Source organism: Primulina tabacum, chromosome 12 (assembly GCF_025594145.1).
Source record: "Primulina tabacum isolate GXHZ01 chromosome 12, ASM2559414v2, whole genome shotgun sequence".
Classification (NCBI taxonomy): Eukaryota; Viridiplantae; Streptophyta; class Magnoliopsida; order Lamiales; family Gesneriaceae; genus Primulina; species Primulina tabacum.
In genome coordinates this window covers 38,484,542-38,499,500 of record NC_134561.1, presented here as the reverse complement: position 1 = coordinate 38,499,500, position 14,959 = coordinate 38,484,542, and the positions used below count along the sequence as shown (strand labels likewise).

General features: G+C 36.1%; 3 protein-coding genes across 5 annotated transcripts; 2 read left to right on the top strand and 1 right to left on the bottom strand.

The window, feature by feature from the left end:
- Nucleotides 1-169: 169 nt before the first annotated feature.
- Nucleotides 170-3,194, top strand: LOC142520623 (nuclear pore complex protein NUP50B-like). The gene is made up of 2 exons (XM_075623677.1): nt 170-332; nt 1,495-3,194. The coding sequence occupies exon 2, from the start codon at nt 1,539-1,541 to the stop codon at nt 2,880-2,882; it is 1,344 nt and encodes a 447-aa protein (XP_075479792.1). The 5' UTR covers nt 170-332; nt 1,495-1,538; the 3' UTR covers nt 2,883-3,194.
- A 3,943-nt stretch (nt 3,195-7,137) lies between these two features.
- LOC142521485 (uncharacterized) lies at nt 7,138-11,917 on the top strand. Of its 2 annotated transcripts, none has more exons than XM_075624692.1 (5): nt 7,138-7,516; nt 7,806-8,965; nt 9,352-10,241; nt 11,081-11,137; nt 11,486-11,917. In XM_075624692.1, the coding sequence occupies exons 2-5, from the start codon at nt 7,993-7,995 to the stop codon at nt 11,729-11,731; spliced, it is 2,166 nt and encodes a 721-aa protein (XP_075480807.1). In that variant the 5' UTR covers nt 7,138-7,516; nt 7,806-7,992; the 3' UTR covers nt 11,732-11,917. The 2 variants fall into 2 exon arrangements, with proteins under 2 accessions (XP_075480807.1, XP_075480806.1); XM_075624691.1 differs by having other exon boundaries at nt 7,138-7,727.
- Nucleotides 11,918-11,970: 53 nt separating this feature from the next.
- On the bottom strand, nt 11,971-13,688 carry LOC142521487 (F-box/kelch-repeat protein At1g80440-like). Of its 2 annotated transcripts, XM_075624694.1 has the most exons (3): nt 13,418-13,688; nt 12,579-13,308; nt 11,971-12,452 (listed from the first exon to the last, which is right to left on the bottom strand). In XM_075624694.1, exons 2-3 carry the CDS (start codon nt 13,279-13,281, stop codon nt 12,073-12,075), a joined length of 1,083 nt encoding a protein of 360 aa, XP_075480809.1. In that variant the 5' UTR covers nt 13,282-13,308; nt 13,418-13,688; the 3' UTR covers nt 11,971-12,072. The 2 variants fall into 2 exon arrangements, with proteins under 2 accessions (XP_075480809.1, XP_075480808.1); XM_075624693.1 differs by having other exon boundaries at nt 12,579-13,688.
- Nucleotides 13,689-14,959: the final 1,271 nt, after the last annotated feature.

The following is a 14,959-nucleotide window of genomic DNA, read 5'->3' as shown; positions in this document are numbered from 1 at the left end:
TATCGATATTTACAATAAAAAATAATACTATTAGCATAAAAAAATTATTTTTTAATGGATATCTCAAATAAGATATTTGTCTCGAAAAAAAAAAACGTCTCACACAAATAGTTGTTGACGCTATTTGATTAAAAACCCAACAAAACATAATTAAAATTTAATCTTTAAAAAATTATCCAAAGGGGGAGGAGAAAGATTGCCCTTTTATTTCGTTTCACTTTAGGGTTTGTTGATCTGAACGTAGCATTCATCCGTATACGCATTCGTATTTGTTGAAAATCAAAGCTTCAAATTCAAGCAGAACTCCAGGCAAACTCTTCAAATTCTGTCGGGTACTTTTTTCCTGATCTCTCTCTTACGCGCTGGCTTTTTATGCATACTTGTGGAATATTGTGTATGTTTGGGAAATATTGCAGATTGGTGGAGGTGATATTCAATCCATTATTTTTTGAATTTGATTGGAAATCAATTGTTTTTTATATGCTCATGTTGGTGGAGAAAAATATGCTTTTGGTCGAACTCATTTTGAATTCATGTGAAAGCTGTGGTAACAATTAAGTGTTTATCATTCCGTTTCTTTGTTTCTATCATTTTTTAGTTGCGAGATTAAGAAGATATCCTCAGCTAACGGAAAACTGGGTCGTCGGTGGTTTATGGCTAGAAGTTTGTCGGTTCTTGCTAAGTGCGTGCTCTTAATTCGTTCTGGATATTTTTTGGAAATTTAGCCAAGGGAATGTATCGTCGGTGAGGGCTGTTGTATTATCTCGTGAAATCGAATACAAGTTCGTTATTTATATTAGTGTGTAGGAATGTGTTTTATATTTTGAAAGTCTCGTGAAGGAATGTTGTGGTGGGTAATTTAGGAAAAATTGGTGGATATGTTATTGTGATGTATTATGTGTTCATTTGCGAGCTCATTATCTTCGATGGATATTTTTTCAACATTTTTTATTATTCTCATACTTGGTGTGGTTCGTGAGCATGTATAAATATACATACAAGGCCTTGAACTTATATTGTAAAGGTTAACTTTGCCTTCTAGTGGGTAGTGGGTTTACTTTCAGTTGTTGCTGTATACAGCTTGTTAATCATTTGAACCTTGAACTGGTTTTGAATACATTTTGTTTTTGTTTGCATCAATTTGTAGTAACCTTTTTTCTGGCTTTCCGAATTTGGTTACCATTTTGCATGCAGTAGCAGTACAACATTATTTATATTTCCGTTTGTTACATCACAATGGATTTTCTTTTGTAGTGTAGGATTTGAATCCTTATTTATTTTCTCTTACATTCATTCTAGAACCATTTTCTCCTTTTCGATCTCTCGCTAATGTTAGTGAGCCTATAAAATAAAAGTTTCCTATTGGGGCACGTTCTCATGTCTTTATCCTCGGCTCTTTGCCAAGTTGAGGGGGTTAGACTAATTATTATCTAGTTCCTAGTTATTTTTGTGCGGTGATCTAAGTTTCATTGATTTTGTTGTGGTTGGATGCAGGGAAAAAATTTTCCGTGTCCTGAGATTGATTACTTTAAGCTGCCATGGAGGATGTAGAAAACAACTTTCAGCCTTCAAAAAAGAGGGCTGCTGGAGCACAGTTATCTCGAGATAATCCTGGCCTTGACGATGATGAAACATCTGAACCAGAGAACGGGACTTTTAAAAGGGCGAGTGATGAGGTTCTTGCCACTAGAAGGATTGTTAAAGTCCGTCGCCAGCAAACATCATCAACCTCATCTGCCCCTGTCCCGGCCCCAGATCCTAGTACTAACCCATTTGCTGCAATCCGATTGGTGCCTCCAGCTTCTTCTGATCATGCAGTGGAGGTGGAACAAAGTGTTACAAGTAAGGAAACAGTGCAAAATGATGAAACTGGTAGCAAATTTGAAAATGAAGTGGTTGAGTCAAAGGAAGACTCTTTTGCAGAAAAGGAGAAATCTGATATCCATAACAATGCTAAGCAATCTGAAAGCAAGTTTAGTGACTCAAAAACTGAACCAAATGAGAAGGATAACTCCGATGATATCTGGAAGCAAAACATTGCCAAGGCTACGGTAGATAAGGTGGCAGAACATGAAACTTTCGAGGATGCAGCCAAAACCTCTGGAGAATCTGATAATAGTGAGAATGATGCCAGGAAGGATGCAGAAGACAAGAGAAATGCCAAGGAAGATAGTGTGAAGGAAACTGCTGGGAAGACTGTAGTAACTGCCTCTTTCAGCTCATTTAAACCACTTTCGAGTGGACAAAATGCTTTCTCTGGACTTGCGGGGACAGGCTTTTCTAGTACTTTGTTCTCATTCGGATCAGTTCCTAAAGATGGGACTCCTCCAGGCTCCAGTGGTTCCCTTTTTGGCCTGAAAAACGACCAGCCTTCATTCAGTTTTGGTCTTGCTAACAATGGAAATTCTTCAATTTTTGGTACTTCGGCGGCAAATACTTCCAGTAAGAGTGAAACCAGCAAATTTCCCTCCATGCAGGAGGTCACTGTTGAAACAGGAGAAGAGAATGAGGAGGCTGTTTTCACAGCTGATTCCGTGCTCTTTGAGTATGTCGCTGCGGCATGGAAAGAGCGTGGCAAAGGAGAACTCAAGGTCAATGTTTCCACATCAGGAACAGGTAAAGCTAGACTCATCATGAGGGCTAAGGGGCACTATCGATTGATCTTGAACGCCAGTCTTTATCCAGATTTGAAGATGACAAATATGGACAAGAGAGGCGTCACTTTTGCCTGTGTGAATAGTGCTGCTGAATCCAAAGACGGTCTTTCTACAATTGCCTTGAAGTTTAAGGATTCTTCCACAGTAGACAACTTCCGAGCGGCTGTCGCATCGCTTAAGGATATGACACCTGTTGTTCTAAAAACCCCGGAAAATTCTCCCTAGGCATCAGATGAGTAACGATATCATGTGCACCATCTCAGAGGAACATTTATTTGGCAACGTGTAAGTTTCTGTGCTTGATCTCTCTCCAAACAAGTCGAGGAAACTAAAAGGGTAGTTTGTCGTCGGAGCATCTGTCAACTTGCCAACAATCCCCTATGTAGTTTGTCTGCTCTATCCTTTTTGTTTTTGTTCATCCTATGTAGACCTAAACATTCGGCATAGTAATGTACTGTATTTTGAGTTATGTTTGTGTGATTCTGGAGACATTAATGTTTACTACACAATCTACAGTTCCACTAAATCTTGCATTTACATACATCTTATTTTGTCAGGGAACTTTGAGATTGATTAGATTGATCGTTGGGAGGCGAAAAGCGATTCACAAAAATTAAAAATTAATAAAATTCAATTTGCAGATACATTTAAAAGTATAAAATGATTATTATGCATATAAATTATTTATTACACAAGTAGGACGGTGATACATACCCAACCCAAATTGCATTATTTGATATCTTCAAATTCGATGGTGATTATTATAGCTTACTTGTGAATTTTGTGCAGCAAGCAACTGCACAATCCACTGCGCATTGAAGAACAGCTTCTGTGATCACAGACAGGATCACGTTTGCAACTTTGTAGGCATTTGTCAATACTCCACCAACTACGGATGCACTTCTTAGTACATGTAACCTGCTGCATTTGAGTATGGACTTTCTTTTCACCACTAATTTCATATCCACCAAACAATATGATCAAAATATATCCAAAGTAATGATTTCATACCAATTTTGTATTATATAATTTCTTTCTAATTTTATTCTCAACTTCTTGAATTAACATGTATGCATAGAGTGTGTTTGGACACGAAAACTTTTGGATTAAAATCGCTTTTGATAAGTTTTTCTGCATTAAAATTGGCCCAGAAAGCAAATAGTTTTTCTTCGAAGAAGGAAGACGTAATCTTGTTGTTCTTTAACAAAAAGATTATTTTGCACAGATTTCTGATCAATGTAATCAACCACAATATTCAAAGAACAGAACAAATTTATTGTTCAACCAATAAAGTGTAATCGAATTAGTTGCGTCACCGAACAATTATTAGAATGGTTATTATCCACATTTAGAACTAAAAATTTCTTTTTAATTGGCACAGTAAAGTTTTTTAAAAAAAATTACAATTTGGTTTTTTTTTTTTTTTTGTTTGACTCGCATAAAGACACCATCTCTATTATTATTTTTTAAATCTCTCTATATATACACATAGATGTATCAGATTTAATACATTATCCATAAAACCGTGTCCACCAATGTGCGATGAGATAGCATTCACCTAATAGATGTATAATTTTAATATTTTTCGTCATCCATTAAATGAGTGTCATCTCAACGATAGACACAGATGACACGGTGAGTGGACAACATACATATATATATGTAAGTTAAAAGTGATAACAAAAATAAGGAAATAATAGAGCAGGTCTCTTGTGAGACGGTCTCACGAATCTTTATCTGTGAGACGGATCATCCTACCGATATTCACACTAAAAAGTAATACTTTTAGCATAAAAAGTAATACTTTTTCATGGATGACCCAAATAAGATATCCGTCTCACAAAATACGATTCGTACAAGTTTTTGCCAACAGAATAATGCATAACCAAATGAATCATTTGATGGTAGTTTACATACAGTACTCATTTATGCATTCAAATTTCATAACATATAAAACAAGAACACACATTACATCTGATGCTGTATTATTATTTACTATTTAGTTCAAAAAAGGAAAGACTATGCATTCAACTTGTTGCACTCGTGGGAGCACAGATCCACGCATCCTTCAAGCTTTCCATCATCTGTAAACAAAAAAAAAAAACGAATTAGGAAATCAACAAACAATCAACACGAAAATTTTAGACGTGGTCTCAACATCATAAACTTCTGTCAACAGAAAAATACGTAGTTTGAATCTACGGTAAAACACAAACCCTCGACCCTGTTTTAAATATTAATAACAGATGTAAAAAACTTATCGTTTTACCTAATGCTAATTTTTTGCAGCGAGCATTTACACAATCATTTGTGCATTGGAAATTAAGTTCTGAGATTTGCGGGGGTTTGCAATGTTTTATGCATTCGGAATCACACATGGGTTTCCGACTAAATATGCACTCTAAGTCACACTTTGTTGCACATACAACCCACCATCCTTCAACACCAGTCTCAAATCCACCCAGCAAAAGTATCAAAATTGCAGAATAACCCCAAAAGATTGAATTCATGCCATTGTTGCCCATTTGGATTTATGTATGAAATTATTCTGATTTATATATATAGTTCTTGGAACTACTCGATATTTATACTTGAAGAATAGAGAAATATTTTGACACGATCAAAAGTGTAATCGAAATTATATTAATTTCACGCAGATATTGCTTTTTAAAATTTTGGAAATTTTATTATGAAATTTTTTTACTTTTAATTTACCTTTTTTTTTGGGTAGACTTATTGACTGCTAAACAAAAGTTGTTTATAAAAAAAACATTTAAATTGATTTGCACACTCCAAATAAAACATTATTCAATTTAGGATTTTTTTTTTTTTGTAGTAGAATTATCAACCTTCTTTCCGATAGGGGTGGCAAAATGTAACACGATCCGTTAACCCGACACGACGCGACACGAAAAAAATCAGGTTCGGATTGGGGTTTTCGGGTTCAGGGTCGAGTTCGGGTTGGGTGTGTTCGGGTTAGTGTCAGGTTAGATGGGTTTCGGGTTAGGTCGCGGGTTGACCCGAATTTTTTTTGTTGAAAATATTACCTACATTTTTATATATAGTATATTTGAACAATATTTATTGTATATTTATATGATAAATTTTCATCATTTAATATTTATTTTGTATTTTTTTAACAATTGTTTATTTGATTTAGTAAATATACTTTTAATTTTCTACCATTAAAATTTCAAATTTAAATCGAAAATTTTGTTATTATGTGTTTAAATTAAAATGTTATTATTATTTTTTATTTTTTCGAATTTTTTCCATTAATTTTTATACAAATAAAATAAAATAAAATAAAATTCAACCTTCTTTCCGACGATACTATTATTTTCACGACATTCCAATACCAATCACGAACGGAAAACAATTGATTAGCATAGTCCAAATTCTTCGATATTTGTTGATCTCGGTTGTTAGTTATCTAGATAAAGATGAGAGTTGTGAAATTATCATATGAAGAAATAATCACTCTATCCAACAAATTCATTTTATTCGATCGGGTCGGATCGGGTCGGATCGGCCCTCATAAACGACCCTTACACCCATATATATTTCTTTAATTTCCTACAATAATAATCATACAAAAACAATTTTGCCACTTCCGTTCCATAGCAAGGAGGACAGTAGTTTCCAAGTCATAATCAAATAAATTAAATTAATGTTTTGATAATGATATAAAGTTCGAACAACGAGAAAAAAAAACGAGTAGGACATTGAAGTGACGGTGTGATTGGGACTTTTAAGTTTTTTCTCCTTTTTCTTTTATCTTAGCTGCGATTCCCAATTTTCAACTTGCCAAATAAACAAGCCAGGTATAAGTTTGTGAATGATTAGAAGTATATATACATAAAATGTGGCAATTAATGTTTCAGTGAACGAAAAGTGATTATCAGTTGATAGAATATGTGAAGGTTTGATTAATAATCAAAAGTTTGATCTCTATTTTATATCGCGTATGATATGCACAGTGCGATTAATCTAATTAGTGTGGTTTGTAGACTATTGAAATTAAATATCTTTTTTTCTTTTACAAATTTCTTTTACAATGATTAGTTGACTTAAATGATTTGAGTATGTCTCTTACGAGACATTCTCATCAATCTTTATCTGTGAGACGGGTCAACTCTATCTAGATTCACAATAAAAAATAATACTTTTAGCATAAAAGTAATACTTTTTCACGGATGACCCAAATAGGATATCCGTCTCACAAAATACGACCCGTGAAACCGTCTCACACAAGTTTTTGCCGATTGATTTTGTGTTCAATTTTTAATTGTGTGGGTTGTATAACTAAATAAAAATTCTTTTCAGTCCTTGGGATCAATGTAAATTTGATTCGAGGTCAAATTTGACATTTAAAGATGCTTTGCTCTGGCTGTACGCAAATTCTTCTGGCGTTATCTTCTGCCTAATCAAATATCACTAATGACAAAGTAATAAACAATAAAAAAATTTAAAATAATAATAATTCTCTGTCCCTCCCAACAGAAGTTTACACGAGCGAGCTTGTTCACACATGCCACCCCATCCTTCTGACTGCTTCTACTTCAATTCCATTCCACAACGGTGTGGAGCAACTCATCCTCTCTGTAGAACTCGCCGGAATTTCAGTCTGAGCTGGGAAATTCGGTGCTAAAGTTCTGCCGATGGAATAATGTGAACATATTGATTGGATTTGTAGGTAGTTAAACTGAAGATCTTCAGTTCCGAGATCTTCTTCTGTGTAGTTTGTTTCGAGATCGAAATTTACTTGTGTTCGTAATATTGTTTACTTGCTGAAACTTTGTGCGAAGATCGCTTGGTAGCTGCTGCTGGCACAGCTTAATCCTATTGCACACCTTTCCGCGAGTTCCCATGAGTTTTGGGTTCTGACGGTTGTTTATTTTCTTTTTCTTTTTTGCCGTCTTTGTGTTGTTAATTAGTGGATCGACATTTCACCGTGTGCGTTTTTTTCTTGCAACGCTGGTTTGACTATTCAAGAATTGAGTGCTGTTTCTTGTTGGTAGTTCTTGCTGGACACCTTGATTTCGTATTTGCGTGAATTGATGTTTTCTGGTATAGTTAGGTCATATTTTCTTGAGGTATTGCTGTTTTTATTTCTTGATTTTTGGAATTTATTGCTTTCTTGGACAGGCAAGCGTTGTGCATTGCTGTTTAATGTTACAGAGTCATTATACTGGTGTCTTTGGATGTCTAGTTACTTGAAATAGTCGAAGTGATTGTCACAGTTTTGGCGTTTGTGATGATTGGTTTTTCCTTTTGAAATGTTGTTGTATGCACATTTGGAATTGTGATAGTGGGGTGATCTAGAATTTCAGTGATGGAGGAAGGCAATGCGATTCGTCCATCACCTTTGAGGCCTGGGGGTGGTGCGTTGAAGTCGAGTTCGTCAGGGAAGTCAACACCGAGGGGTTCTCCGTCTTTCAGGAGATTGAACTCTGGTCGCAGTCCAAGAAGAGAGATTAGGAGTGGTGGGATTAGCTCTCAATGGTTCAGAAGCAACCGCATTGTGCTTTGGTTGCTTTTGATCACTCTTTGGGCTTATGCTGGGTTCTATTTCCAGTCAAAATGGGCTCATGGAGATAATAAGGAAGATCTTTTTAGTGGTGGATATGGCGGTGAGTCGAAAGGCGAGTATTCCAAACCACAACAGAAAAATAGGAGGGACTTGATTGCTAATGTCAGTTCTATGGCAGTTAACTTGCAGACTGATAAGAATCAGTCTAGTTTGAAGAATATGGATGTGGTTCTCTCAAAGAATGGAAGTGGTATTTCATTGAAAAAAAGCAATTCAAAGAAAAGAAGCAAGAAATCAGGACGGAGTTCTCGTAAAAAGAGCCCTGGTCAGCCAAAGGTGGTTCTGAAAGATATAGAAAGTGAAGATGATGTGGAAGAAGAGGAAGTTCCAATGCAAAATATGACTTATGGGCAACTTGTTGGACCATTTGGCTCTATAGAGGATGCAATTTTGGAGTGGAGTCCTGAGAAACGGTCAGGTACCTGTGACAGAAAGGGGGCATTCGCACGCCTGGTTTGGTCTAGAAAGTTTGTTTTGATCTTCCATGAGCTGTCAATGACTGGAGCTCCACTTGCAATGTTGGAGTTGGCTTCAGAGTTTCTGAGCTGTGGAGCCACAATTTCTGTCATAGTTCTGAACAAGAAAGGTGGTTTGATGGAAGAACTTACTAGAAGAAAAATCAAAGTGCTCCCGGACAAGACTGATCTAAGCTTCAAAACTTCTATGAGAGCAGATCTCATCATTGCAGGGTCCGCTGTTTGTGCATCCTGGATTGGTGAGCTTATACAGGAAGCAATTCTGTTCTCAAAGTTTACATTTTCTGACTATTTTCTCTGTTATGTCATTATTAGTTATGTTATTCAAGGTAATAACGTGCATGCTACTTAAGTGAAAAAGTCCGATATCAAGGCGTGTGAGCTATTCCTTACTTTTACTTGATTATTCTAATCCACTATCAAATTGCTGAAAAGTATGATTGTTTATACCATAATTTGTATGTGTCCTAAAATCTCATTTTAAGCCTGCAGTTGTAAACAGAAAATTCATTGAACTCTTCCACTTTCTTAGAATGTAGTTGTAAAGGTTTTCCATCTAAGCTAAAGATTTGTGTGGATAAATATTTGACATCCACTGTTTTTATCTTGTCAATCATGGTTTCAGAACAGTATCTCTCACGCACTGTACTGGGTTCTAGCCAAATAATGTGGTGGATCATGGAGAACAGAAGAGAGTACTTCAATCGAACAAAACTTGTCCTCAACCGAGTAAAAAAGTTGATTTTTCTTTCTGAATTACAGTCCAAACAGTGGCTAGCCTGGTGCAAGGAAGAAAATATCCACTTGAAAACTGGGCCTGCTCTGGTGCCACTATCGGTCAATGACGAGCTAGCCTTTGCTGCAGGCATCCCCTGCTCTTTAAATACTCCATCTTTCACCCCAGAGAAAATGCTGGAAAAGAGAGAATCATTGAGAAGTGCAGTTAGAAAAGAAATGGGACTGACTGATGACGACATGCTTGTTGTTTCTTTGAGCAGTATAAACCCTGGAAAGGGTCAATTCTTGCTTCTGGAATCGGCACGCTTGTTGTTCGAACAAGGTCAACTGCTGAATGATTCTGAAATCAAAGATCCAATAGCAATAGATCATGATTATTACTCAAGAGCTCTACTTCAGGATTCGAAAAATGTTGCTGGATCCACCAACAGACGCAGTTCTTTTGATGTCTCTTCCTTACATCACAATACACTCGGGAAGAGAGATAAAATTTTGCCCAAGATCGTCACCAACAAGAATAAGCCTGATCCGCTGGTGTTTGACAGAGATGCTGGCATGAGAAAACTGTTACTCGAAAGCACTGGAGGGAAGAAACAGAATCTGAAATTTCTCATAGGTTCAGTTGGATCTAAAAGTAACAAGGCGCTTTATGTCAAAACGCTTCTTAAGTATTTATCTTCGCATTCAAAGGTGTCAGAGTCTGTATTGTGGACTCCTGCAACTACTCGAGTTGCCTCCCTTTATGCAGCAGCAGATGTCTATGTCATGAACTCTCAGGTACTTCATTACACATATATATCTATTTACGACAAGTATTTCTTGCTCTCATCGTATGATCCTACTTAACCTGTCATGTTCAAGAAATTCGTTTTTTTTTTTTACTTTCAAGCTTCGAGAAAATAATTCTCGCTGTGCATCGACAAATTAAGTATATATTAGGCAAAATAAGGATAACTGAAAATTCCGAAATGCAAAGGAGTTTAACATGGCTGGTTTTTTGGTCCACCCTATGGCCAGAAACAACGAAGGATGTTCCTCTATAAACTCTATGCGACCCTTTAAATATGCGCTAAATTTATAGGCAAGAGAAGATCTAAAAAATATGGGCCTTGGTTTCAAGCAAAAATATTTGGGCTTAATTAAAATTTAAAATCATAAGCAACTCTTCTTAAATTCTAAAAGTTTTTAACATATTGCAGAGAAAATCAAACATGTCACAAAATTGGGATAATCATTGCTTGCATTAATATAGATGCGCTGTTATACCAGTATGAAATTCCCATGGTATAGATAATTTTTTGTCTCTTCGTAATCTTCTATTATGGTTGATCAATGAAACGCTCAGATCACCTCACATTCAGTTCTTGACCATCGCATTGCATGAACACTTCTGAAATTGATATTTCTCACATTTATGAAAGCTTGTATGTGCTCTTTCAGAGGCGACTAAATGATTGAGTGTAGACCGTACATTTATTTGTTTTTATCACATTTCTTGTAGCTTCATGCCCATTTACTTCATAGCATTGAAAATAGGTGAAATTTTTTCTACCTGATGAGATTAGTATTTAACTATTTATACAATTCTGGATTGTCCTTGCTTTACTTCTGTGCAGGGGCTTGGCGAGACATTTGGAAGAGTAACAATCGAAGCTATGACATTTGGACTTCCTGTATGGAACTTTATCTTCTTACTTAATTGTATTCTCTTTATATGACGGTGGTTATTTTTTGGGATAGTTTAAAATATAACCCTGGTCATTCTATTTCCCAAAAATTAGTTGAGATTGTCCAAATTTCGCTTTTTTTTTTACTTAAAAATTCAAATAACACAATGGTCCATAATTTACTCTTTTGGGCAAGCTGCTTTCAAAGCATCTTCTCAAGTCGATGCCATTCTTAGTAATAGATGGATACATGGTCTGAGAAGTCATACAGTTTCTTTCTAGTAGTTCTGCGGAGTTGTAAAAAACCGCGTTTTGTAATTTGACGCCCTCGACGAAAACTTTCTGGAATTGTAGGTTTTGGGAACTGATTCCGGTGGCACGAAAGAGATCGTCGAGCACAACATAACCGGTCTTCTCCATCGATTGGGACGTCCAGGGGCTCAAATTCTTGCAAGAAATCTTAAATTTTTACTTCGAAACCCCACAGCAAGACAAGAAATGGGGGCGAAAGGTAGAGAAAAAGTAAAGAAAACGTACTTGAAGAAGCACATGTTCCAAAAATTTGGTGAGGTCTTGTACTCGTGCATGAGAATAAAGTAGCCTTCGCCACAGGTCTACCCACAGATCATTCTTTTGTTGGTCGAAAATTTACAAAATTCTTTAGCCGCGGAAGTTTTCTTTACATTGTTATCAAATTCAGCTCGTTCTCTTAATAGTGAGATATCTTGTGCTGGTTTCTTGATTGCCATACTTGGCGAGCCTGAATAATAGTCTGTATTCTCCTTCCTGGTGTTCTAATATTTTAGGTAAATGATACTTGTGTATTGAATTGCTTCATATTTATCTTAATAACACTTCATTTATCAATATGAAACAGAATAGAATCCAATTTTGGAACAAAGTTATTGGGATTCGACTCGGACACACTGCTGAATATAACCTTAAAGTTCTAGACAACATCCTGATTGAACGTGGCCCGAAAATTCATCTGTCGCATCCACTCTTTCCGATCTGCAACTCTTCAGATCCAATATAAACATCTGGTGCCGTTCACCGGACCTCCTAGAACCCATCACGAACACTTTGTCTCTGCACGTTGTCATGTGGGTCGTATTCTGCACATCATCTGGCTGCTCCGCCACTCCTTTCCATTCCGATCCTTGCAGTGCCACCACATTACCGCTGCAAGACAGAAAGAATCTCCCATCTGCATTGCCAATACAGTTTCTTGGACAAATTGCACTGTTTAAGAAATCTTTTTGAACTGAACTCCATTGCCAAGAAGCAACATCAAATGTTTCGGCGCTTGTCTCGAATCTACCTGTAAGACCGGAAAACAGAGCAATATGATCAAAATTCAAATATCTGTCGAGAAATTATAATTTGACGTTCTTAAGAAAATATGTTCCCATATGTTCAAAAGAAGATCAAATCCCTAAAATGCTACCTTGCATGCTTGTGACATATCCTCCGACGACATAAAACTTTCCGTGATGGAATATCCCGGCTGATTCATCGCGTTCTGTTTCCATCTCCGGCAGCATAACCCATAAATCTTCTGTCAAATCATAAGCCATGGCGCTTTTCAACGCAGATTTCTCCGTGTCGTGTCCTCCAGCAACGAACACGAATCGCCGATCATCAGACGCACATGCAAAGAAAGATCTCCGGCAACCAGGCATGGGGGCGCCTCGTCTCCATTTAGCAGAAACAAAGTTGTAAACAAACACATCATTGGAAACCTTCCATGTCGTCGGGTCCCAGCCGCCAATCACAACAAGGTTCGAACCGATTCCAACGAGCTGGCAGAACATTGGTAACCCATCATCCTTTTGATCCGGTATCGCCGGAAGCTCAGCCCAACGACCCGTTTCCGGTTCGCAAAGCGTTAACCTGTAAACCTGGGTGGATGAATACTTCTTGGTTCCGGGTTCTTGCCCCAAGTCACCGACCTTGGCTTGAGAAAAGACGACAATTTTCTGTGCCAAATTCGCAGCTTTCCGCCGCTGCCAAAACTCCGGCAGGTGAATCGTATCCTTCCATTTCATGCAAGTTGATGAAACAAAAGGAAAATTCTCTTGAGAAATCCGAATCAAACATTCCAATCCAACATCATCCGGTAGACCCGGAATAAGCTCCATGTATCCCATCACGCCCCGAAACTGTACAGGCCGAGTCTAAATCAGAATCCACCAAAAGGGTATGAGTTAAATTACTCTCTCTTCACAAAACAAAAAGATCAACCTTCTTTATGACAAAAAGAAAAAAAGCCAACAGAGAGCATACATCAATTTAAAGTGGAGACCTTTCTCTCGGTCTTTCTAATTAATTAGGCGCGAGAAAAAATACAAAACTGGTCGATTTTTCTCAGTCGAGTCAATTCTTGGCTTATGCTGTCCCCAACTTTTTCCTGTTTTGTTTGGACCAAAGGGAACAAATTTTTTCACGAAAATGAATGAAAACAAAGACAACACATAGGCAAGGAGAAAGCAGACACAGTGATTAGTTCTCGATAGCAGACAATCTGGCCAGTAAAAAGTGTCAACTCAAGCATCAGCCATTTGCCAAAGTGTTGTTTGGAACTTCTGAATCAGTCAAAAACTTGGTGCATTATATCTCTCACATATTCGTTCCATTTGAAATATCTTTTGCCGTTTCTTAAATCTTTTCAAAGATCTTATCTTTATTTTATGACTATATATTTTACATGATATTTTAGAATTTTTTTTAAAAAAAATCAGTCAACCATTTTTTATAGTACTTTTTTTAAGGCAAAAATTTGTGTGAGATGGTCTCACAGGTCGTATTTTGTGAGACGAATCTCTTATTTTGGTCATCCATGAAAAATATTACTTTTTATGCTAAGAGTATTATTTTTTATTGTGAATATCGGTAGGGTTGACATATCTCACAGATAAAGATTCGTGAGATCGTCTGACAAAAGACCCACGGTTTTTTTTTAATGTGGACTAGTCCTATTCAAATAAGCTCATTCATTGTATATATGTTAGTAGAAAATCAGTATCAATATATTTCCATTTAGACATTGTATTTAAATATTTATTATATTTAATGGTAAATGAGATTTTGGAACTTTATTACATATTCATTGTAAAATTGTTATAATAACAAACCTTTGATCCAATTAGGAAAACTCTTGGATGATTTACTTTTAACAAAAATAGAAATATTATCCCATTTTTCAAATTTTTTTTTAAAAATATTCCTCGTATCACTCGATATATTTTCCAAGATAAGGAATAGACTATCCTTGAAAAAAAAAAAAAACGCGAAACAAGCGAAGTATGATGATGATGTAGTCCTAACCAGCATGAGGCAGTTCTATAATGAATAGATAAATTCTATGGGCGGCCACCACATGATAGAAACAGTGGGCCCATTATATATAAAAGAAAAAGAAAAAGAAAAATATAAAAAAGGAGATGTTTATATGTTTTTATTCATAAAAAATTTAGTGACACGGTCTCACATATCAATTTCATGGATCGAATCTCTTATTTGGGTCATCTATTTTGACACGTCTCACATACAAAGATTCGTGAGATCGTCTCACAAAAGACCTACTCTTTTTTATTTATGATTTTAGTTTTATGTGTTATTAAATTTCAATCTTAGTAATATATCTTTCGATTTTCGACAATTTTGGTCATTTTTTTGAGATTGTTGATATGATAATACATAAATTTCTCATTAGTATCCACGAGCATCACGTCGAAAAATGGCTAAAATTATTTTAAAAAACAAAGATAACATATTGTTAATGTTGAAATCGGATAACATAAAAAATCAAATAATAAAAAGATAAAT